This window comes from Salmo salar, chromosome 14, assembly GCF_965601325.2.
Source record: "Salmo salar chromosome 14, fSalSal1, whole genome shotgun sequence".
In the NCBI taxonomy this organism is placed as follows: domain Eukaryota; kingdom Metazoa; phylum Chordata; class Actinopteri; order Salmoniformes; family Salmonidae; genus Salmo; species Salmo salar.
In genome coordinates, this window is record NC_138304.1 from 85,628,505 (window position 1) to 85,651,257 (window position 22,753).

At 42.2% G+C, this 22,753-nt stretch overlaps 1 protein-coding gene across 2 annotated transcripts; it reads right to left on the reverse strand.

Moving 5' to 3' along the window:
• Positions 1 to 1,233: 1,233 nt before the first annotated feature.
• LOC106570356 (serine/threonine-protein kinase Sgk1) lies at positions 1,234 to 18,283 on the reverse strand. Of its 2 annotated transcripts, none has more exons than XM_045694833.2 (9): positions 18,061 to 18,283; positions 5,536 to 5,611; positions 4,203 to 4,275; positions 3,797 to 3,982; positions 3,376 to 3,620; positions 2,921 to 3,140; positions 2,464 to 2,619; positions 2,222 to 2,311; positions 1,234 to 1,983 (listed from the first exon to the last, which is right to left on the reverse strand). In XM_045694833.2, the coding sequence occupies exons 1-9, from the start codon at positions 18,086 to 18,088 to the stop codon at positions 1,822 to 1,824; spliced, it is 1,236 nt and encodes a 411-aa protein (XP_045550789.1). In that variant the 5' UTR covers positions 18,089 to 18,283; the 3' UTR covers positions 1,234 to 1,821. The 2 variants fall into 2 exon arrangements, with proteins under 2 accessions (XP_045550789.1, XP_013998047.1); XM_014142572.3 differs by lacking the exon at positions 18,061 to 18,283 and adding an exon at positions 6,155 to 6,375.
• Between the last annotated feature and the right edge of the window lie 4,470 nt (positions 18,284 to 22,753).

A 22,753-nucleotide genomic window follows, 5' to 3' on the forward strand; every position in this document is an offset into this window, starting at 1 on the left:
TAAATCAGTTCATGCCCTTTTTTATTTTGACTACTGACATCGGGTAAACACTGATCTTCCATAATCTCAGTCATTTTAGAGGATGATTTTTTAAGGCATGATGACTAATGGAAAAATATATCTCTGGTCAATTAAAGGTGATTCTTGCCAAGCCTGCGATGTTATTGCGCTATTTAGGGCCATCAGTAAATGAACGGCGCTAGCGCTGTTTACAAAGAGTCATTTCAGTCTAAGCTCTCGTCATTGCAGCAGCACAGCTTTTCAGGTCGTGGTCTTCAGACCATGAGGATAACAGAGAAGAAATAGATACAAATGGATCAGGCCTACCTATCCTACTGTAACATGGCTGGAACAGACAGGCACACTTTACAAAACGAAATACATGTACAGTTCCTTTCTATATCAATCTAGCAGGAGTTCTGTACACAATGCAAATGGATATACATAACAATATAATGGATTCTCTTGAGTGTTTTGCCAGCAAAACAGCAATCACTTTCACTCGCAAGAATAACAATGATTGATATGTGTTATTACTGCAGAAGACCTATTATTGCTGGTAAAACTGTATACTCCATTTGCTGTATTTATGATAAAAAATATATTAATGAGTCTACAAACATTTATGTCAACACAATTTGTCAACACAGTCTCAGGGGGGTAAAAGTGCAGGTATTAGAAGAACAAAGGCAAGAACATTTTGTTCACATAGGGAGTATAAATAGTTAAACATTTAGAGCTTCCTAATATATTACTATGGTTTATGTTAAAGATTCAAGTGGAAAATGTGTTTTTAAAAGGAGTACTTTCTAATTTCTCAAACTGAAATACTGTAGTAAAATGAACGGTACCATTAAAATAGTAAACCAATGCATTATTTGGTAAGATTTGAATTAAATTACTATGCCATGACATGATATGCAGATTTCTTGTAAAATAACATATTCCGTGTCTGCTTTCTATGCAGTGGCATTCATTTGCTCTGTTATCAGTATGTGGACGATAATTATCCACCAGTAGAATTTGGTTCAGATGGTACCATAGTACCCTATTTGGTCCAAACAAAATTGTTTAAATTTCATTATCCATTCTGGTGTTTTCCTACTTGTTTGAGATTATTTTGTGGGTGAAAAGATTTGCAGCTGACCAAGAGAGAGTGGATGCTTAGGAAACGCAAATATTTTCTTTACCCTTGTTTCCTCAAGTGCAATCGACCATTCACATAACAAACCGATAAATGCATTGTGACTCGGACAGACATGTAAATCTTCAATATATGCAGAAAGATTAGGAAGGCATGGACCTCTCTACAGCTAGCGCCAGGGTCATAAGTCCAAACAGACTGGAAAGTCTGTGGGTTTGATGCAGCCGGCTCTTCTTGCCTAGCTCTGTGGGTACAGTACTGTTCTCGCTGCCTTGAAACTTCAGGCACTTCACTCTTATCTCCGACAGTGGTCGTAGTCCACATCGATTTGAGAGAAATGTCCTTTCTCCCTGTAGTACAAAACATAATCTCTGTTTCCCACCTTGGCACACTTTGGGTCCGTTTTGGGGTGGGTGAGTAGGTAGGGCCATTGGTGTTGAAGATTAGAGTCCCATGCAATCTACACCCCTCATGCAACAATCCAACAAGATCTGGAGTTTCTGGACCCCCTTTTCATGCCTCTTAGGCATGTCACTCAGGATTTCCATTAGCAGGCCATGCAAACCTCCTAAGCTGCTCTAACAGTGCGTGGTCATTGTCCCAGGCAGTGTCTGTCTGTTCCTATTCCCCCTCTCGACTGTGGAGGGGATGAGGATCGAGGTGGATAGAGGAGTCCTTCACATGAAGCTGTCAGCAGGTCCATAGGAGAAGCCTGGGAAGGCTCCAGCTGCCTCCTTGATGCTGCTAGTCACCAGCAGGCCGTCCGTGTTGCACAGAGATGAGGTCACAGGGAGGTGGGTGAACTCTGGGTCAAAGTGCCTGAGGTCCGTAGGCCCGCTCTGTGAAAGCCAACCAAAGCAGTATATTAGAGACGTGCTCTAAAACACAACCATCAAATTCACATTTCACACCCATACAGCCTCTAAATATATACATTGTTGTCCTTGGGATCCAGTTTGTGACCATTTCAGTAAAACAAAAATTCTACTTGAAGTGAACAAGAAAAGGTACATTTGTACTTCTCTCACATGTTAACCTGGAAGACTACATGTATACATTGTTGGTAGATGTACTTACCACTGAGGGAATGTAGGGTGGTGTGATGTTCCTTGCCATCAGGTCATCCCAGTTGATAGGTGAAAAGAAGGTGTGGAACTTCAGTTCCATCTAGAGGCAGATAAAAACACTACATCAATCCACTGGTACAGAACAATACTGACACCTTAGTAGTATTTTTTTCGTGTGTTATTCATATAATGTATTTGTTTGTTGAACATGGATTGCTCTGTCTGTCTATGTCTGTGTGTGTGGGTACTTACAAAATCGTCTTTCACTCCCAGCCTCTTAGTGCGGTCCTTTTGCAGGAGCCCCTCCAACAGTTCTCTGCCTGCGTTGGACACGTTGGGCTTCAGTACGAGAGGCTTGTTCAGGATATTGTTGTACATCTCAGCTGTGTTGCGGCTGTAGAAGGGGGGCTATGGAGAGAGACAGCAAAAATCAGTACATGCTACTTGGCCAAACTCCATACACACCACGCACCATGATTGTCAGTGTACTTGTGTGATTCATACTGACATTCCTTATATATAACTGACATGGTGACATACGGTGTCCCACCAGAGTCTATAGAGCTCTGGTCAAATGAAGTGCACTATATAGGGAATAGGGTGCCATTGGGGATGCATTGATAGTGGATATCATAACTATTGTAAATGCATTGTGAAAACTGAACCATGAAAGAGATGCTGAAAAGAGCAGTGATCAGTAATGCCTCACCAGTCCATAGAGCATCTCGTAAAGCACGGATCCCAGGCACCACCAATCCACGGTTCGGTCGTACGCCTGCTTCTGCAGCACCTCGGGGGCCAGGTACTCTGGGGTTCCACAGAAGGTGGTGGTGGTCCCAGTGGGCGCCAGGCCCTCTTTGCAAAGGCCAAAGTCTGTCAGGACGATGTGGCCCGCAGAGTCTAGCAGGATATTCTCAGGCTTCAGATCTCTGTGAAGAGAAGAGAAAGGGAGAGGGTTAGGAAAGTGCAACTCTCCCTATACTTAATGCATTTTTACGCAAAAGGTGGATAAACAGTGTTTACGTGCGTTTACCTTCCTCTAAACCACTGGCCCTTATTCACTGGACCAGACTACACATTTTTATGAGTGGTATTTTTTCTGTCATGTGCTATGACATATAGTCACCACCAGATGGTGGTGTATGATAGGATCTTAGTTCATACCTGTAAACAATATGCAGGGAGTGGAGGTATCCCAGAGCACTGGCGATCTCTGCAGCGTAGAACCTGGCTCTGGGTTCTAGGAACACCCTCTCTCTCTGAAGATGATAAAACAGCTCTCCTCCGTTCACGTAGTCAAGCACAAAGTACAGCTTGTCAGTAGTCTGGAAGGAATAGTGCAGCCCCACCAGGAAAGGATGTTTGATATTCTTCATCAGGACACTTCGCTCCGCCATTATATGCTTTTGCTAGATGAGGGAGTAAGAGAAAGATGAGCATACCACTCACAATGACATCAGTGCAATACTTAAATTAGAGCAACTGAGCGAGCAACTGAGTGGTTGTATGTGTTTGTGGCTATTGCAGCTTGCTTGGAGTATTGACTGTGTGTTTTTATGGTGAAGATCAGTAGAGTAAGACTCACTTCTTTCTTCTTCAAGATGATTTTCTTCTGTAGAACCTTGACGGCGTAATACTCGTTGCTCTCCCTGTGTCGAGCCAGCAGCACCTTCCCAAAGCTCCCTTTGCCAATGATTTTCAGGTAGTCGAAATCACATGGTTTGATCGCCAGCTCTTCAGCTAGTGAGCTTCTGGGGGAGGTCAGTAACATCTAAGAACAGAGGAGGAGAGAAGGAGCTAAGAATGACCATCTTGGCTCTGGATAAAATTATCTATTTTCCGTTCACACTGGTAAATCAAATGGCACCCTATTCCCTATATAGTGCACTACCATAGGGCTCTTTTAAAAACTGGTGCACTATATAAGGAATAGGGTTCCTTTTGGCTCAGTCTGTCCCAGTGGCCAAGGCATGTGTTATGCTGATGCTCACCGGATTTAAGAGCTCAGCATTGTCCAGCTTCTCATTCTGGTTCTCATCGATCTTGAGGAAGTCAACTTCAGAGCTGAGGAATGAACAGAGAATGTTAGAATGGAATCCTCCTTCACTTATGATACACTCATTGCCACTGTGATTTTATAGGGATGAGTGACCTCTCTAAGTTGACAGTGTATTTTATAGAGTGCTTAAATTATAACAGTAGTCTAATACTTAGATTGCCATCAAAGGCCAGTATTACGATTCATACTATTTTTCAAAGTTGGACATTGCAGTAAAATGGTGAGTTTTACAGTGATTTAATTGAGTAATTAGATAGAGAAGGTTCCATTTGTCATAACTGACCCAAATGAGATACAAACCGGCCAAGACTTTAAATAAGGGTCTCCTCTAACTCCTGAGAGACTATTCAGTTGTTGTTGACCTATACACCATGTAGCCTGCAGCACCATCTGAAAAGCAGTTCTAAGCCAGGGGATCAGACATGACTAGCACAAACAGCCCAGAATTTGACTGCTGTAACAACCTAGCACCTGAAGAGGGTATTTCATTTTTGTATATTTTATTGAACCTTTATTTAACTAGGCAAATCAGTTAAGAACAAATTGTTATTTACAATGGCAGCCTACTCCGGCCAAATCTGGATGACGCTGGGCCAATTGTGCGCCACCCTATCACGGCCGGATGTGATACAGCCTGGATTCAAACCAGGTACTATAGTGACACCTCTTGCACTGAGATGCAGTGCCTTAGACCGCTGTGCCACTCGGGAGCCCAAGGTGTTTGGGAATTTTCCACTGAGCTAGACCCCCACCTGGCCCCTTTTTAGGCTGTTGAGTACAAACCATATTGTGTGGTGCGCGCTTAATTGAATTACCCGGTTATCCCAGTCAAGGGGACACAGGGGATTTGCAGAAAAGGTGCTTAAGAACTGGAGAGACCATGGCGGGAACACACTTGACATGACATAACTATTCTTGTGCTGGCTTTGCCTGCTTGGCCCCAGATTACTGCTTTGACTCAGAATGTGAATAGTGACGTGCAGATGATTGGATTGGAAACGTACAGTAGCTTACACTGACCTAGGTAGACCTATACAATTATAAATAAAAACATAGACCTAATCTAATGCCATGGGAAGCAGATGAAATGTCGCAGAGGCCTATTGTGTACGCACCTATCATATATCTCGACTATTTGATAAATATCTATACTTTCAGAAAAGGTAATTTGTCATAATATTATCATATTTCATTGGCAGTTGGTAGCTCATATATAGTATCTAAATATCTCATTTGGCCATACAAGTGCTCCATATAATACTTACTGTTGACACATATGTGGGTTTGACACCAGCCTCGATATGAAGTCGTTAAGTCCAATTTTCCTCTCCTTGATGAAAGCTGCAAATCAAAAATAAGCATTTATGTCAGCGGGCACCCAGAGAACACAACGTCACAGATTTAACAGCCCTTCATCAGACCTAAACTACACCATTGCAGAACTAGGGCCATGGATAGGCCTCTATCTACCTGGGATAACAGCTTACATTTCATCACAGTGCGGTGAACAGTCTAGAAATTATAGCCGTATGCCTATACTAAATCTGTTCAAAACTTTCATTTTAAAATGTTCCAGACGTTCAAAAATGATTTGGAATGGATTCCCGTTATAATGCATTATGTGCCAAATTTAGTCGTTATGCAACAAAATATTACTATTGCTTTGGCGAACCGCCGCGTCGCATAGTGAAAAATAACACTCAAAGCCTATATCACAAACATGGACATGGATAAAGAAGCCACACATCAATAGACTACAGTCCATCTACAAATCATAATCCAAAGAATATTGATGCATACTATTAAACAACACAATGTAGAAGCTAAATTCAAAATAAAATAATTGAATTTAGATTAACACAAATAACTGATTAATATGCCTACCAGTGAGCACTGACACAATTCCTCTCATTTTGCAATAAGACAAGTCACATGGAGCCTTGGTAACAGCCATGGTGAATAAAAATATGTATCCACTTGTAAAACAGCGCCAGTAGAAAGCTCCTTTATGGAGAAGACACGCTGTTTGCTCTAGTACCAATTTCTCCACTTCATGCGCACTAGCTACAGAGTCCTGCCTGCGAACACGATCAGTTCAAAATACCTAACCAGGGCGCTGGGCTGCAAGGCGTTATATACAGAGCACGTGATTTTAGGAGGAGCGGCATACTGACTGCACTTGGTTACTAAGCAACTGTCAGAGGCAGTGATGTCACGGGATTCCGCAGCTCAATCTTTTGCCTGCAGGAGGCGGGGAATGACAGGAGGCGCGCAGCAGTGTATAGGCGGAGCACGCTAGATTGAAAATCGCTCCTCCAACCCCCTTTTCTACCAATGGAAAGATACGGATGGCTGTAATCTCGCTAGAACCGAAAGCAATAAAGGCAGTCTGGATAATTTCCAATGAAAAATTGAATAACAGGTGCATTGATCCTACACAGATTTCTGTCACCAGCCTCAAAAATACACTGAACAAAAATATAAATACACAGAACAAAAATATAAACACACAGAACAAAAATATAAACACACCATGTTTCATGAACTGAAATAAATGATCCCATAAATGTTCCACACACACAAAAAGTTTATTTCTCAAAATATGTTGAGCACAAATTTGTTTACATCCCTGTTAGCGAGCATTTCTCCTTTGCCAAGATAATCCATCCACCTGACAGGTGTGGTGTATCAAGAAGCTGAATAAACGGCATGATCATTACACAGGTGCACCTTGTGCTGGGGACAATAAAAGGCCACTCTAAAATGTGCAGTTTTGTCACACAACACAATGTGCAATTGGCCAGTGGTGGAAAAAGTACTCAATTGTCATACTTGAGTAAAAGTAAAGATACCTTAATAGAAAATGACTCAAGTAAAAGTGAAAGTCGCCCAGTAAAATATTACTTGAGTAAAAGTCTCTAGAAGTATTTGATTTTAAATATACTTAAGTATCAAAAGTAAATGGAATTGCTCAAATATGCCATTGCAAATTCATTATATGAAGCAAACCAGACAGCACAATTGTATTTGTTTGATTTTTATTGAAGGATAGCCAGGGGCACACTCCAACACATCATTTACAAACAAAGCATTTGTGTTTAGTGAGTCCGCCAGATACGAGGCAGTAGGGATGACCAGGGAGGTTCTCTTGATAAGCGTGCAAATTGGCGCATTTTCTGTCCTGCTAAGCATTCAAAATGTAACGAGTACTTTTGGGTGTCAGAGAAAATGTATGGTGTAAAAAGTACATTATTTTCTTTAGGAATGTAGTAAAGTAAAAGTTGGCAAAAATATAAATAGTAAAGTACAGATTCCCCCAAAAATGACTTAAGTAAAAATACTTTAAAGTACTACTTAAGTACTTTACACCACTGAAATTGGTAGGCTGACTGCAGGAATGTCCACCAGAGCTATTGCCAAATAATTGAATGTTAATTTTCTACCATAAGCCGCCTCCAACGTAGTTTTCGAGTATTTGGCAGTACGTCCAACCGGCCTCACAACCGCAGACCATGTGTATGGCGTCGTGTGGGCGAGCGGTTTGCTGATGTCAACGTTGTGAAACGAGTGCCCCATTGTGGCGGTGGTGTTATGGTATGGGCTGGTATAAACTATGGACAACAAACACAATTGCATTTTATTGATGGCAATTTGAATGCACAAAAATACCGTGACGAGATCCTGAGGCCCATTTTTGGTGAAAGGCATTTCAAGATTAAACTTTTTAAACTTCTGTAGCCAATTCCCTGTTTGCATCATCAGCAAATATCCAATATGTTCTTATGAAAGGATGGAAGCAAGTCAATGCAAGGAACATTCAAATGCAGGTGAAAATATGCCAACAAAAAAGTGATTTTCTTTTATATTCTGCAAGACATTATATTCTACAATACACCATCAAATCCTAACCCTGGTGTTTACAAAATGGCTTCTCTCCATTTCCCTGACATAAGGCCCAGTTATGGACCTATGCATACAGTGACAGTGCAGATCAAAACATTAAAACAAACCGCAGGATCAAAACAGAGAACTGTCAGGGGTAACTCCTAGGCTATGTCCCAAATGACACCCTATTCCCCACAGAGGAGACTACTTTTGAGCAGGGCCCATAGAGCTCTCGTCAAATGTAGTGAACTATGTAAGGAATAGGGTGCCATTTGGGATGTTTTGCTTGCTCAATGGCATGTGATAGTCATGCATACTTCGAAGGATGTCCCATCTCGGGACTGAATTTGACCGATAGTTCCTACTATATAAGAGGAAGCATGTTGCCAAGCTAAGTACATGAAGAAGCAAAATGGTGTGAAGACAACAGCTAATTGTGTCATGTCAGGTTATGGTAGTATACATTCCCAGCAAAGATCTATTTACACACTGTCAGGATCAGATGGCACGACATTGACACCTGGGTTGTGTCCAAAATGGGGCCCTATTACCTACATTATATTGTGCACAACTGGTAAAAAGTAGTGCACTACAGGGAATAGGGTGCCATTAATGTAATTGTAAAAAATACATACATAAGGGCGCTCCAGCTGGTGAAGACTCCACATGTAATTTAAGAAAATCATCATGGATAACACCAAGCTCAAAAGCCTATTTCCATTGTAGTCCTTTTTGACAGACAATTGTTGTTTGTTTCATAAAATGAGCTAATTAGTACAGTTCCATTTCCTAATAAACAACGACGAACAGGTATATCTCCCTTGTCTCACATACCCCTAATATATAAATCAATTCCTAACATATAAAACAATCAATCCCTAATATATATATATACACAAGACAATCACAATAGGCACCAAAAGGCAGACCATATGTTATCCCGGGCATTTTCTTCTCACCCTTGTAATAGTCTTATGACTCACTTCTGAGACATTCCACTATTTAGCCGTTTTTTCAGTGAGAACTTTAAACTGCCTATGGAGGTTATACTTTTCAAATGCTGTTTCATTTTGGACATAACCCTTGTTAGGAGCTTAGGTAGAGGCTATTTCCTGACCTCATCAAGCCCTTATTCACACACATAACCTCATCTCTGTCATGCTAGTGTGATATCAACACTTTAAAGGGAACATTTGTAACCACAAACGATTGAAAACAGCTAGGGAAATTCAAGTTCCCACGCACAGTTGAATCTATTTCAGTTTGCTTGACTTTAAAACAATTTAACACAAGTTATTTTGTGCACAAATGCCGGCTCTGCAGAACTGGTTGTGTGTTTGTACTGCAGTAAAGACACCTCGCTTTTGTCATGTGCACGTGTTGTATTTTTCATTTTTTGTTGTTGTAATATATACTGAACAAAAATATAAATACAACATGCAACAATTTCATTGATTTTACTGAGTTATGGTTCATATGAGGAAATCAGTCAATTGAAATAAATTCATTAGGGCCTAATCTAGACAGGTAGCTGGGTGGTTAGAGCTTTGGGCCTGTAACTGAAAGGTTCCTGGATTGAATCTCTGAGCTGACAAGATAAAAATATGTTGTTCTGCCCGTGAACAAGGCAGTTAACCCACTGTTCCCCAGTAGGTTGTCATTGTAAATAAGTATTTGTTGTTAACTGACTTGCCTAGTTAAATAAAGGTTAAATATAAAATTAATCTATGGATTTCACATGACTGGGAATACATATATGAATCTGTTGATCACAGATACCATAAAAAAAATATCCTCAGGATCTCGTCACAGTATTTTTGTGCATTCAAATTGCCATCAATAAAATGCAGTTGTGTTTGTTCTCCATAGCTTATACCAGCCCATACCATAACACCACTGCCACAATGGGGCACTCATTTCACAACGTTGACATCAGCAAACCGCTCGCCCACACAAACGCCATACACATGATCTGTGGTTGTGAGGCCGGTTGGACGTACATTGGAGGTGGCTTATGGTAGAGAAATGAACATTCAATTCTCTGGAAATAGCGCTGGTGGACATTCCTGTAGTGAATATGTCAATTGCAGTACGCCAGTATGCCAATTGAGATATCTGTGGCATTGTGTTGTGACAACTGCACATTTTAGTGGCCTTTTATTGTCCCCCGCACAAGATGCACCTGTGTAATAATCATGCTGTTTAATAAGCTTCTTGATATGCCACACCTGTCAGGTGGATGGATTATCTTGGCAAAGGAGAATTGCTCACTAACAGGGATGTAAACAAAGTTGTGCATAGAATTTGAGAGAAATAAGATTTTTGTGCGTATAGAAAGTGGGACCAACACTTTACATGTTGCATTTTATATATACAGTACCAGTCAAAGGTTTGGGCACACCTGGTATACAGAAGATAAAAGACTAAGTCCATATTATGGCAAGAACAGCTCAAATAAGCAAAGAGAAATGAAAGTCCATCATTACTTTAACCTGTTATGGCTAGGGGGCAGTATTTTCACGGCCGGATAAAAAACGTACCCGATTTAATCTGATTATTACTCCTGCCCAGAAACTAGAATATGCATATAATTATTAGCTTTGGATATATTAGCTTTGGTTATATCCTGCTTGTTTGGCCCTGTCTGGGGGTATCATCGGATGGGGCCACAGTGTCTTCTGATCCCTCCTGTCTCAGCCTCCAGTATTTATGCTGCAGTAGTTTATGTGTCGGGGGGCTAGGGTCAGTCTGTTTCATCTGGAGTATTTCTCTTGTCTTATCCGGTGTCCTGTGTGAATTTAAATATGCTCTCTCTAATTCTCTCTTTCTCTCTTTCTGTCTTTCTCTCGGAGGACCTGAGCCCTAGGACCATGCCTCAGGACTACCTGGCATGATGACTCCTTGCTGTCCCCAGTCCACCTGGCCGTGCTGCTGCTCCAGTTTCAACTGTTCTGCCTGTGGCTATGGAACCCTGACCTGTTCACCGGACGTGCTTGTTGCACCCTCGACAACTACTATGATTATTATTATCTGACCATGCTGGTCATTTATGAACATTTTAACATCTTGACCATGTTCTGTTAAAATATCCACCCTGCACAGCCAGAAGAGGACTGGCCACCCCTCATGGCCTGGTTCCTCTCTAGGTTTCTTCCTAGGTTTTTGGCCTTTCTAGGGAGTTTTTCCTAGGGAGTTTTTCCTAGCCACCGTGCTTCTTTCACATGCATTGCTTGCTGTTTGGGGTTTTAGGCTGGGTTTCTGTACAGCACTTTGAGATATCAGCTGATGTACGAAGGGCTATATAAATACATTTGATTTCATTTGATTTGGATAGAAAACACTCCAAAGTTTCTAAAACTGTTTGAATGGTGTCTGTGAGTATAACAGAACTCATTTGGCAGGCCAAAACCTGAGAAGATTCCATGCAGGAAGTGCCCTGTCTGACAATTTCTTGCCCTTCTTGATTATCTCTATCCAATACAGGGGATCTCTGCTGTCACGTGACACTTCCTACGCCTCCCATGGGCTCTCAGAAGGCGGCAAAAAGCTGAATCGTGGCTTTGCAGGCTCTGGCTGAAAAACATTAGCGCGTTTGGATAGTGGCTGGTCACAGTACTGTGAGACTCAGGCTCGTGCACGAGTTGACTCCATGTTTTATCTTTGAACGAAAACCACCACTCCCGGTCGGAATATTATCGCTTTTTTATGAGAAAAATTGCATAAAAATTGATTTTAAACAGCGGTTGACATGCTTCGAAGTACGGTAATGGAATATTTAGAAATGTTTTGTCACGAAATGCGTCGTGCGCGTGACCCTTCGTCACCCTTGGATAGTGTCTTGAACGCACGAACAAAATGCCGCTATTTGGATATAACAATGGATTATTTTGAACCAAACCAACATTTGTTATTGAAGTAGCAGTCCTGGGAGTGCATTCTGACGAAGAACACCAAAGGTAATCAAACTTTTCTAATAGTAAATCGGAGTTTGGTGAAGGCTAAACTTGCTGGGTGTCTAAATAGCTAGCCCTGTGATGCCGGGCTATGTACTCAGAATATTGCAAAATGTGCTTTCACCGAAAAGCTATTTTAAAATCGGACACCTCGATTGCACAAAGGATTTCTGTATCTATAATTCTTAAAATAATTGTTATGTTTTTTGTGAACGTTTATCATGAGTAATTTAGTAAATTCACCGGAAGTGTTCGGTGGGAATGCTAGTTCTGAACGTCACATGCTAATGTAAAAAGCTGGTTTTTGATATAAATATGAACTTGATTGAACAAAACATGCATGTATTGTATAACATAATGTCCTAGGGTTGTCATCTGATGAAGATCATCAAAGGTTAGTGCTGCATTTAGCTGTGGTTTTGTTTTTTGTGACATTATATGCTAGCTTGAAAAATGTGTGTCTGATTATTTCTGGCTGGGTACTCTGCTGACATAATCTAATGTTTTGCTTTCGCTGTAAAGCCTTTTTGAAATCGGACAGTGTGGTTAGATAAAGGAGAGTCTTGTCTTTAAAATGCTGTAAAATAGTCATATGTTTGAAAAATTGAAGTTTTTGTATTTTTGAGGAATTTGTAATTCGCGCCACGCCTATCATTGGATATTGGAGCAGGTGTTCCGCTAGCGGAACGTCTAGATGTAAGTTAAGACACAAAGGTTAGTCAATCCGGAAAATTTCAAGAACTTTGAAAGTCGCAAAAACCATCAAGCGCTATGATGAAACTGTCTCTCATGAGGAACGCCACAGGAAAGGAAGACCCAGAGTTACCTCTGCTGCAGAGGATACATTTATTCGAGTTACCAGCCTCAGAATTTGGCAATTAACTGCACCTCAGATTGCACCTCACCGAGTTCAAGTAACAGACACATCTCAACATCAACTGTTCAGAGAAGACTGCGTAAATCAGGCCTTCATGGTCAAATTGCTGCAAAGAAACCACTACTAAAGGACACCAATAATAAGAAGAGACTTGCTTGGGCCAAGAAACACGAACAATGGACATTAGACCGGTGGAAATCTGTCCTTTGGTTTGATGAGTTCAAATTTAAGATTTATGGTTCCAACTGCTGTATCTTTGTGAGACGCAGTGTAGGTGAACGGATGATCTCCGCATGTGTGGTTCCCACTGTAAAGCATGGAGGAGGAGGTGTGATAGTGACACTGTCAGTGATTTTATTTAGAATTCAAGGCACACTTAACCAGCATGGCTACCACAGCATTCTGCAGCAACATGCCATCCCATCTGGTTTGCACTTAGTGGGATCATTTGTCATTTGTTTATCAACAGGACAATGACCCAACACACCTCCAGGCTGTGTAAGGGCTATTTGACCAAGAAAGAGAGTGATGGAGTGCTGCATCAGATGACCTGGCCTCCACAATCACCCGACCTCAACCCAATTGAGATGGTTTGGGATGAGTTGGACCGCAGAGTGAAGGAACAGCAGCCAACAAGTGCTCAGCATGAGTGGGAACTCTTGAAGACTGTTGTAAAAGCATTCCAGAAGCTGGTTGAGAGAATGCCAAGAGTGTGCAAAGCTGTCATCAAGGCAAAGGGTGGCTACTTTGAAGAATCTCTCAATTATAAAATATACTGTATTTAGATTTTTGTAACATTTTTTTGGTTCCTACATGATTCAATATTTGTTATTTCATAGTTTTGATGTCTTCACTATTATTCTACAATGTAGAAAATAGTAAAAAATAAAGAACCTGGAATGAGTAGGTGTGTCCAAACCTTTGACTTGTACTATATGTATACAACATATATATTTATTATTTGAAATATATTTTCCTTTATTATTTTCCCTAACCCTACCACCCCTCCCCTAATTAGAGTAAACTAATGGACAAAAACACCTAGACTTCTACTTCCAGTTTACATATACATTTTACGGACACAGTATATTTTGGATTTCTAATTGCCATATATTTTTCCACTGTGTTGTGTCACAAAAGTTCTGATGTCCATGTATTTTCCAAAATCAAATAATGCTTAGACCCTGCCCATCTGTCATCTACTATAATGCCAGCACGAGGTTTCCTAGTGTGTATGCACATCATTACAATGACCAAAAGAGAGTATCTGGATTACAATGTGTAGATGGGGGAACTCCCTTCCATCCAGGTTTGGCTGCAATCCGATCCTGTTCCTTCTCCTTCTGACAAATTAGTCATTCAAAGCCTGCGTCTTGTGTTCAGTCTGCTTTTGGAGATGCTTTAAGGCAACGTGTGGTGAATCAGAGGTGCTGAATCTACAGTTTAAAAGCTTTGCATGTTTAACAGTCGAAAATGACCTTTCTCTATTTCATTAAACAACACTTCAGTGCCAGCATTGCCACATAACTGCTTTAACGCTTATATTTAGCATCCTCCCAATCCTAAAAAAAAGCCCCTTAATTTGCCACCATCTCTTTGTCTGATTCATGCCAAGCAGACAGGTGGTAGTATAGGCAACATTTCCACTGGTGAATACTACCCATGATGAGTCACTACTCACCAAGGACCCCTGTCCTCGCCAGCAGCGGCTGATAAATGCCTCTGTTAGTACTATCTGTAATAAAACCCAGTCCCCAGCCTGACTGTCTTCTTTTACGTCACTACTTCGCGTTGTCTTGGCTACCTCTCTATGTTCTGCTCCTACGGATGTTTGAGTTTAGTATTTACATCCGAGGCAGTGTGTTGCTGGTTCAGGTCCCAATGGATGCATCCCAAATGGCACCCTATTCCCTTTGTAGTGCACTACTTTTGACCAGGGCCCCCAGTGCACAAAGGGAGTAGGGTTCCATTTGCATCTGTTTTGGATGGATCTGGTGGGAAGGCAGGGCCTGCTGTGCAGTGATGACTCACACAATCAGCTAGACCCCCACCTGGCTGGTTAACCTGCTGCTATTGCTGGGCTGAAGGAACCACCAGGGGAGGGGGCGCACATCCAGGCCTCCCCCGCACAGCTCACTCTAGGTGGGTCGTGGCTCCGGGGAGGAGTGGGTAGTGGGTGGGGGAGCCAGCCTCTCCCTCTCACTCTGACTGTCTAAGAGAGGGAGGTAGTGTCCAGGACTGTATCCCAAATTGCACTCTATTCTTTACGTAGTGCACTACCCTATATAGGGAGTAGGGTTCCATTTGGGATGCAGCCCAGGGCTTTGACGTCCTGCCTCCACAGTTATGCAGCCAGCAGCTCCATTGATTTCCCCCCCTCCACCTGGTGTGAGTCACCCGGTTGAGTAATGAACCTCCAGTGTAATTCCCTAGAATTTCTCACCTGCTACATCCCATCTCTCTCCACGTCTGTCATTTTTGCCTTTTCTACTGCTTCTCGATTGCCCTTTTTCTCAATTTCCTCGAGAGAATCATCCCACCCCTCCCTTTTCCCTTCTATTGCTCTGTCTCTGTACCTATCTACGTCTGTGCTGTCCATTCTGTCTATGCTCAGGGCACTTTGGCATTACTCAACGTCGACCCACAGAGACTAGAGTACTGGAGGTGTTGGGGTCCTTGAACAATGAACACTGCAGTGCAGCTTCAGGTCCGAGTCAGTAGGAGGGTTAACTCATCATCCCAGCACAATCTGTACGGCAGCATTACACACAACTCCATTTCCTTCTACAATTCCCAGAAACAGAGATGACTGATATTCAAATCACAGTCAGCTGGGATACGGATATGTGCCTTTGAGTCCCAATGACTCAACATCAACTCAATGGCTAAGAGCCACGGAAGCTCACTTTAGGTGAGAGTTTATGTAACGATTCTGGCGCTATCACCAAGTACTCTACTAGCAACATCCTTCAAGCTTCTACATTGATGTCTAAGCCAACTGTTACTTAACTTTTACTTAAACTTAACCTACTGTACCAGGCCTACCACAACTGCACCTTCTAATATTCCTCCTGCTAGTATAATTACTAGTACTTTTCACTAGCTACTGCTACTACTATTCGTTCTAAATTAATATTTAATTTGACCAATGCCAATAGCCATTGTATTATGGGCAAAGCCAAATTCCCCCCTGAGTCTGTTCTCTTAGGCTGTTCCAAATGGCACCCTATTTCATACATAGTGCACTACTTTTGACCAGAGCCCCATGGGCCCTGGTCAAAAGGAGTGCACTAAAAAGGGAAATAGATACAACCCCGCTGGTGCAGCCAGAGCCAGGTGACTACTCTACAATAGGCCTGTCACGCTCTACTGACTTCCACAGCATTACCTAGCTCAATACAGTTCAGTGGATGGTACAGGGGAGCGGCTAGGGATTATACCACAGAACAACCACTCACATTTATTCAAAATGACAACACAACTCATGTTTACAAGCATCAATAAATGAATCAATGGGGAGTGTTGTGACAAGTTCTCTCTTCAAGATGCTGCTTCCCCCTTCCTTTGTTGGGTCGTTCCACCAATTTTGGTGACTTTTGAGAAATGTAACTTGGTCAAAAAACCTTGTGATTTCACCTAATTTAAAAATGTTGGCATAAAGAGCACATGTTCAACTTAATAAAAAAATATGTTTTCCCATCGTAAGATGTAAAATAAAAACAATACTATATTAAGTGCCAAAGAAAGTAACAGGGTTGACTGTAACAGTAGCAGCCATAAATCCCCTCATGACAGGGGGAATGGAATCTCGTTTTGTGCAACAGGGAGGTGCAATTGAATGCAGGCTTCACAAAAAATAATCAAATTCCTAAAGCATTTCTAACCTGTATATCTATGGGTAACAGCGTTGGCGTATTATACTCGACCCGAAAAGTATTCCAAAAAACACCAGAAAATGGCCAAAAAGAGTAGAACCAGCTAATCTGCTTTACAAAATGATTTGACTATTAGATGTTCATTGTTTCTTTTGAATTAAAAAAATAATAAAAAATAGTTTTACCATATTATAACGAGAGTTCAGTTCACATAACAGTGTTGACCTTACAATGAGGGACAGACTAATCACATGAAATAAATAATAATCTTCAGAAATTACTTTGTCAAGAAAAACGAAATAACTTGGGCTTTACAATGATGTTGAAACTTGGAGACATTTTGGGGTTAAAGGAATTGAAATATTCCTAGAAGTGACACAGGGTTGACGCATGGACATGTCAAAATGCTGAATCTTCGCACTTTAGCAAGCCTTCATAAAAATCTGATTTACTGAATAATCCATGCGGTCTATATTAAAAGGCACGTCATTTAATATAACAGTCTTTTAAAATGCAATATTGGTGGACAATTTCTACTTAAAATATCAAAGAGATGCAAAAGGCACTCTTTTTGTGGAACGACCCTGTTTCTCGCTCACTAATCCATACATGGGATGGATCATGATTAAAGATGTGTAAATGTGAATGAAGCAATGAATGACTGGGTAGCTGGCTGGAATGCACTTACATTCAAAGAACAGAGTGTGTTTAAACAAAGTGTTCTGTCTGTCTGATATTTCCTGTCACATTCTTTTCCCTCGTACATAATCTCAGCTTGTTTAGTGATTATTGGCTGCTCCCTACCATCCAGGTGAGTGATGATTATAAGTGATTTTACAGAGTAAAATGGATTATGTCACCTGTGATGGGACAGATAGAGGTGTGATTGATAGATAGATGGAGCAGGAGGTGATATGAAATCCTGCCTCTCTCCCTGACTAAATTATTTAGAGAGACACCATAAGAAGTAAGTCACGTAAAAAAAAAGGGAAGGAAAGAGAATCTGAAAGAGATGATGGAACAGACTGAAAGAGAGAAACAAACAGTTGAATGAAGACAATAAGCATGAAAAGTTATATTTAACCAAATTTAAACTCCACTTGTTCTAGACCTACAACAATGGCCTCAAACATGTCACCCCTGGGATAGGCGTTGCCAGATAAAGCTTATTATCACACAATAAATGAAAAAGGTTCCTACCTATGAAAGATTTCTTGCCAGTCTTCATGTCCTCTTCTATTTAGGTGCAGTGTTTTTTGTGTATTTGTGTCTGTCTCTCTGTGTGTGTGTGTCTGAAGCAGTAATATTCCAGTGTATGTCTCTGTGTGCGTATGAATGATGTAATCTTGTCTCCAGCTCCTCTCCCTCAGTAATATCCCCCTCTCTATGTCTCTGCAGCACCGTTTGAAAGAATTCGACTCTGCAATTCACAAGACCAGCAAATCCTTTCCTTCATCGCACTTCCCTATCTTTCTCTCTCTCTCTCTCTCTCTCTCTCTCTCTCTCTGTGTCTCCCTCTCTCCCAGGCAGTATTGGCTGAACTGATGAAACCAAAGAGGCGAAACCAGAGAAGTGTGACGCACCTGTCCCCCTCTCAACCCCCCTTCACCTGTTCCTTTATCTACCAGAGAGCCACAAACAAAACAATAGCAGGTGTCAGGATACGGTTCCCGTGAGTATGGGAGTCCTGCCTGAGGGAACCTAGTCTGCATCCTAAATGCACCCTATTCCCATCACAGTGCACTACTTTTTTTTTTACCAGGGCCCAGGTCAAAAGTAGTGCACTATATAGGAAATAGGGGGCCATTTGGGACTCAGGCCTGGTCTCTATGACACTAGAGCGCACCTGAGTCACCTGAGCAGTACAACACCAGGATTTTAAGTCCACCTTTAATTGGGGGATATTACTCTAATGATGGTGATGATGATGGTGTCTCCATCCCCCTATAGTATAGTATAGTCTTTCTATTTAAAGTTTCTGAAGTAATCCAGGAAGTAAAGTGATCTATTTAAGAACACTGTTACAGTTCTGATATATTTTACTGCCTGAGGTCGTACGTGAATAGATATAGTAGGACAATGAATGTTGGTCAGGAAACGAGGTCTGCTTCCCAAATGGCAGCCTATTCCCTTCATACGACACTACTTTTGGACCATGCACTGGTCAAAAGTAGTGCACTATGTAGGGAATAGAGTGCCTTTTGGGACACAGACTTAGGTCTGTGGGCACACCTGGCTGCCATTCACTGTAGTTCTATGGTGAGTTCTATGCAACTGGGTCATTGATGCGGTAAGGCCCTATTCAATGAGGAAAACCTCATTGGTAAATAATTATGTTTCTTTGTTAGTGCTGATCTAAGACACTGAATATGTGAAATCATTGTAAACGTGTTGTGAAATGTGATATACAAGCGTATGCAGGCGGTAGGTAGCCCTGCGGTTAAGAACATGACAAAAATATGAAATGTAAATGTTTGCATTATTTAATGTACTGAATATAGTACATAGTATTTGACCATGGTGGATAAAATAGCTTCGTTGAGTGGGCTCTTGTAACAGAATGTAACACTGTGTCCAATACAAGTCCTGGCTAAAACTATTAGGTCCAGTTTCCCGGACACATATATTAAGCCTAAAAATCATGTTCAAAGGAGAGTCACCATTGAAAGTTCTTCTTAGTCTAAGATTAGGCTTAATCTGTGTCCGGGAAACTGGCCATTAGAGAATCATTTAAAAAGTTGAGTTCACACATGGATGTTGCTGACTTTTAGTCTTTCTGTTCACCAAATCCTCTGTTAAAGTTGGAGTCCTTAATGGTTAAACTGCCAGGTCAGTTTGCGACATTACAGCAACAAAGAAGTTACTGCGAACAGCGAACACTGTCTCAGTCATCATTGCACGCGCGATAGAAGAACAGTATAAGTACTGCAATTTTTTTCTCCCTTGAATGCGCAACGCTCCCCAACTCTGCTTCATCAACAAAACAATAACAATGGCCATGGGGCAGACGGTGGCACTGTTTCCCCTACTTTAAACCACTATCTGTCTGTCCCTTTTGGACTTTTCTGCGCAATTGATTTGCCTTCCACTTTGCAAATGAGAATGGCAAAGCTGCCCCACCGCTGATAACCGAATAGATTTCTCATCCACTTTGTGAAAGAAAATCGAAATGCATATTACTACTATAACCCTGGAAAGAGAAAGCATTTATATCCCAGGGATAGCAATTGTTTTATTTTATGTCCTTGCTGTAATAGAGGTCCATTTTACATCCCAAATGGCACCCTATGCACTACTTTTGACCCTCTGGTCAAAATGTGTGCACTTTATAGGGTAGCATTTGGGACACAAACCCATTCTCAGCCTATATGGAAATAAGATGTGCCGTTCCGTGCCATTCAGAAAACAATCATGGCTGCCTTTTTGGTGATTAAACAGGTCATGTAGTACAATGGACTCCATGGCTGTTCAATCCACATTATCTGATGCTTCTGTTCTATGCCTTGACGCATTCTACAACCCATTCATTCATTTCTGCTGTATTGATATCGAGGCAATGGTGGTTATGTCCCGAGTGGTGCAGCGGTCTAAGGCACTGCATCTCAGTGTGTGAGGTGTCACTACAGACCCAGGTTCATTCCTGGACTGTGTCACAACCGGCCGTGATCGGGAGTCCCGTAGGGCGGCACACAATTGGTCCAGCGTCGTCCAGGTTAGGGGAGGGTTTGGCTGGAGGGGGCTTTACTTGGCTCATTGCGCTATAGTGACTCCTTGTGGCGGGCCGGGCGCCTGCAGGCTGACAACGGTCGTCAGTTGAACTGTGTTTCCTCTGACACATTGATGCGGCTGGCTTCCGGTTTAAGCGGGCGGGAGTTAAGAAGCGCAGTTTGGCAGGTCATGTTTTGAGGTGTAACGGCTGTCGTAGAGAGGGGACCAAAGCGCAGCGTGTTGATTGCTCATGATAAATATTTATTTTAACTCAGAACACTAAAGAAAAAATAACAAAGAGAAAACGAAAGCGCACAGTTCTGTCAGGTACAGAAAACTAAACAGAAGACAACTACCCACCAAACACAGGTGGAAAAAAACCCTACTTAAGTATGATCTCCAATTAGAGACAACAAGGACCAGCTGCCTCTAATTGGAGATCATCCCAAAAAACAACAACATAGAAATAGAAAACTTGAACCCAAACATAGAAATACAAAACATAGAAAAACACAAAACACCCCCTGTCACGCCCTGACCTACTCTACCATAAAAAATAACATCTTACTATGGTCAGGACGTGACAGTACGTCCTGACCCCAAAGGTGCGGACTCCGACCGTACCTAAACAAAACAACAAACCCCCCCCCCCCAAAAAAAAAACACAAAAGGGAGGGTAGGGTGGGTAACTCCTGTCTATGGCAGCTCTAGTGCAGTCCACATAACCTTATCCTCCAGCGGATCCTCCAGCAGAGGAGGTGGCTCCGGTTCAGGGCGTAACCCCCGCTCCACCCGCTGATCCCTCTGCTTCAGTACCACCGGACCGTGGATCGTCATCGGAGGAACCGGACAGTAGATCATCACTGGAGGCTCTGTGCCGCAGACCGCCGCTGGAGGTTCTGGGCTGCAGACCACCGCTGGAGGTTTTGGGCTGCAGACCACCGCTGGAGGTTCTGGGCTGCAGACCGCCGCTGGAGGTTCTGGGCTGCAGGCCGTCGCTGAAGGTTCTGGGCTGCAGGCCGTCACTGAAGGTTCCGGGCTGCAGGCCGTCTCAGGAGGTTCCGGGCTGCAGGCCGTCTCAGGAGGTTCCGGGCTGCAGGCCGTCTCAGGAGGTTCCGTACTAGGGAGCGTCGCTGGAGGCTCTGGACTGGGGAGCATCACTGGAGGCTCCGGACTGGACAGTGTCGCTGAAGGCTCTGGACTGGGGACCATCGCTGCAGGCTCCGGACTGGGGACCGTCGCTGGAGGCTCCGGACTGGGGACCGTCGCTTGAGGCTCCGGACTGGGGAGCGTTGCTGGAGGCTCCGGACAGGGGACCGTCGCTGTAGGTTCCGGACTGGGGACCGTCGCTGCAGGCTCCGTGCCATGGATCATCACTACAGGTTCCGCGCCATGGATCATCACTGGAGGCTTTGTGCCATGGATCATCACTCAACATAGAAATTGGGGTGAAAAAGGGGGTAAAATAAATAAGAAAAAAAAAAACAAAAAAAAATAATAATAGTGGTTATGTCCAAAATGGTACCCTATTCACAATTTAATGCACTACTTTAGACCAAGGGCCCTAGTGCACTAAATATGGAATAGGGTGCAATTTGGGACGAACATTGACGCAATACAGCTTCCCTGCCCTGGTGTTGAAACCATGGATTTGAACAAACAGTATCGCTCACAGGCCATTTGTAATTGTAATCATTAAAGCATGCAGATACTTGGAGGTTAGTAAGACTTGTTACATTGGTGTATCTTTTACCTCAGTCTTGTTCATTCCATGGAATTGCATCGAAATAAAAATGTGTTTTTTATTGAAACATTTCAATGTTTGACGAGTTAGTCATCTTATATCTTGAGGGAACTAATATGTTTCATGTAGCAAACACATCTTGTGGGTTCTTTTCATTACTCTGTACAATCCAAAGCTAACATTTCACAGGGAAAGCAAACATACTAGATATTGGCTGGCTGATTCCATGGAACTTGATAACTGGGCCTGTTTTCACAAAGCATCTCAGAGTAGGAGTACCGATCTAGAATCAGAGGTCCCCCTGTCCATATAATATTACTTATTATGATTTAAAAGGCTAAACTGATATTTTATCAGCACTCCTACTCAGATACTCTTGATGAATATGGGCCCTGGTGTGTTGTGAGAAAAGGTCAATAGAGAAACAAAACAAACAGAAAT

Excerpts from the sequence above, each read along its gene's own strand:
- LOC106570356 (XM_014142572.3), bottom strand. The coding sequence starts at position 6,224 with ATGGCTGTTACCAAGGCTCCATGTGACTTGTCTTATTGCAAAATGAGA. Across the intron at positions 3,983-4,202 it reads ATGCTGAGCTCTTAAATCCG|ATGTTACTGACCTCCCCCAG; the intron begins GTGAGCATCAGC and ends CTCTGTTCTTAG. Across the intron at positions 3,141-3,375 it reads TCCCTGCATATTGTTTACAG|AGATCTGAAGCCTGAGAATA; the intron begins GTATGAACTAAG and ends TTCTCTTCACAG.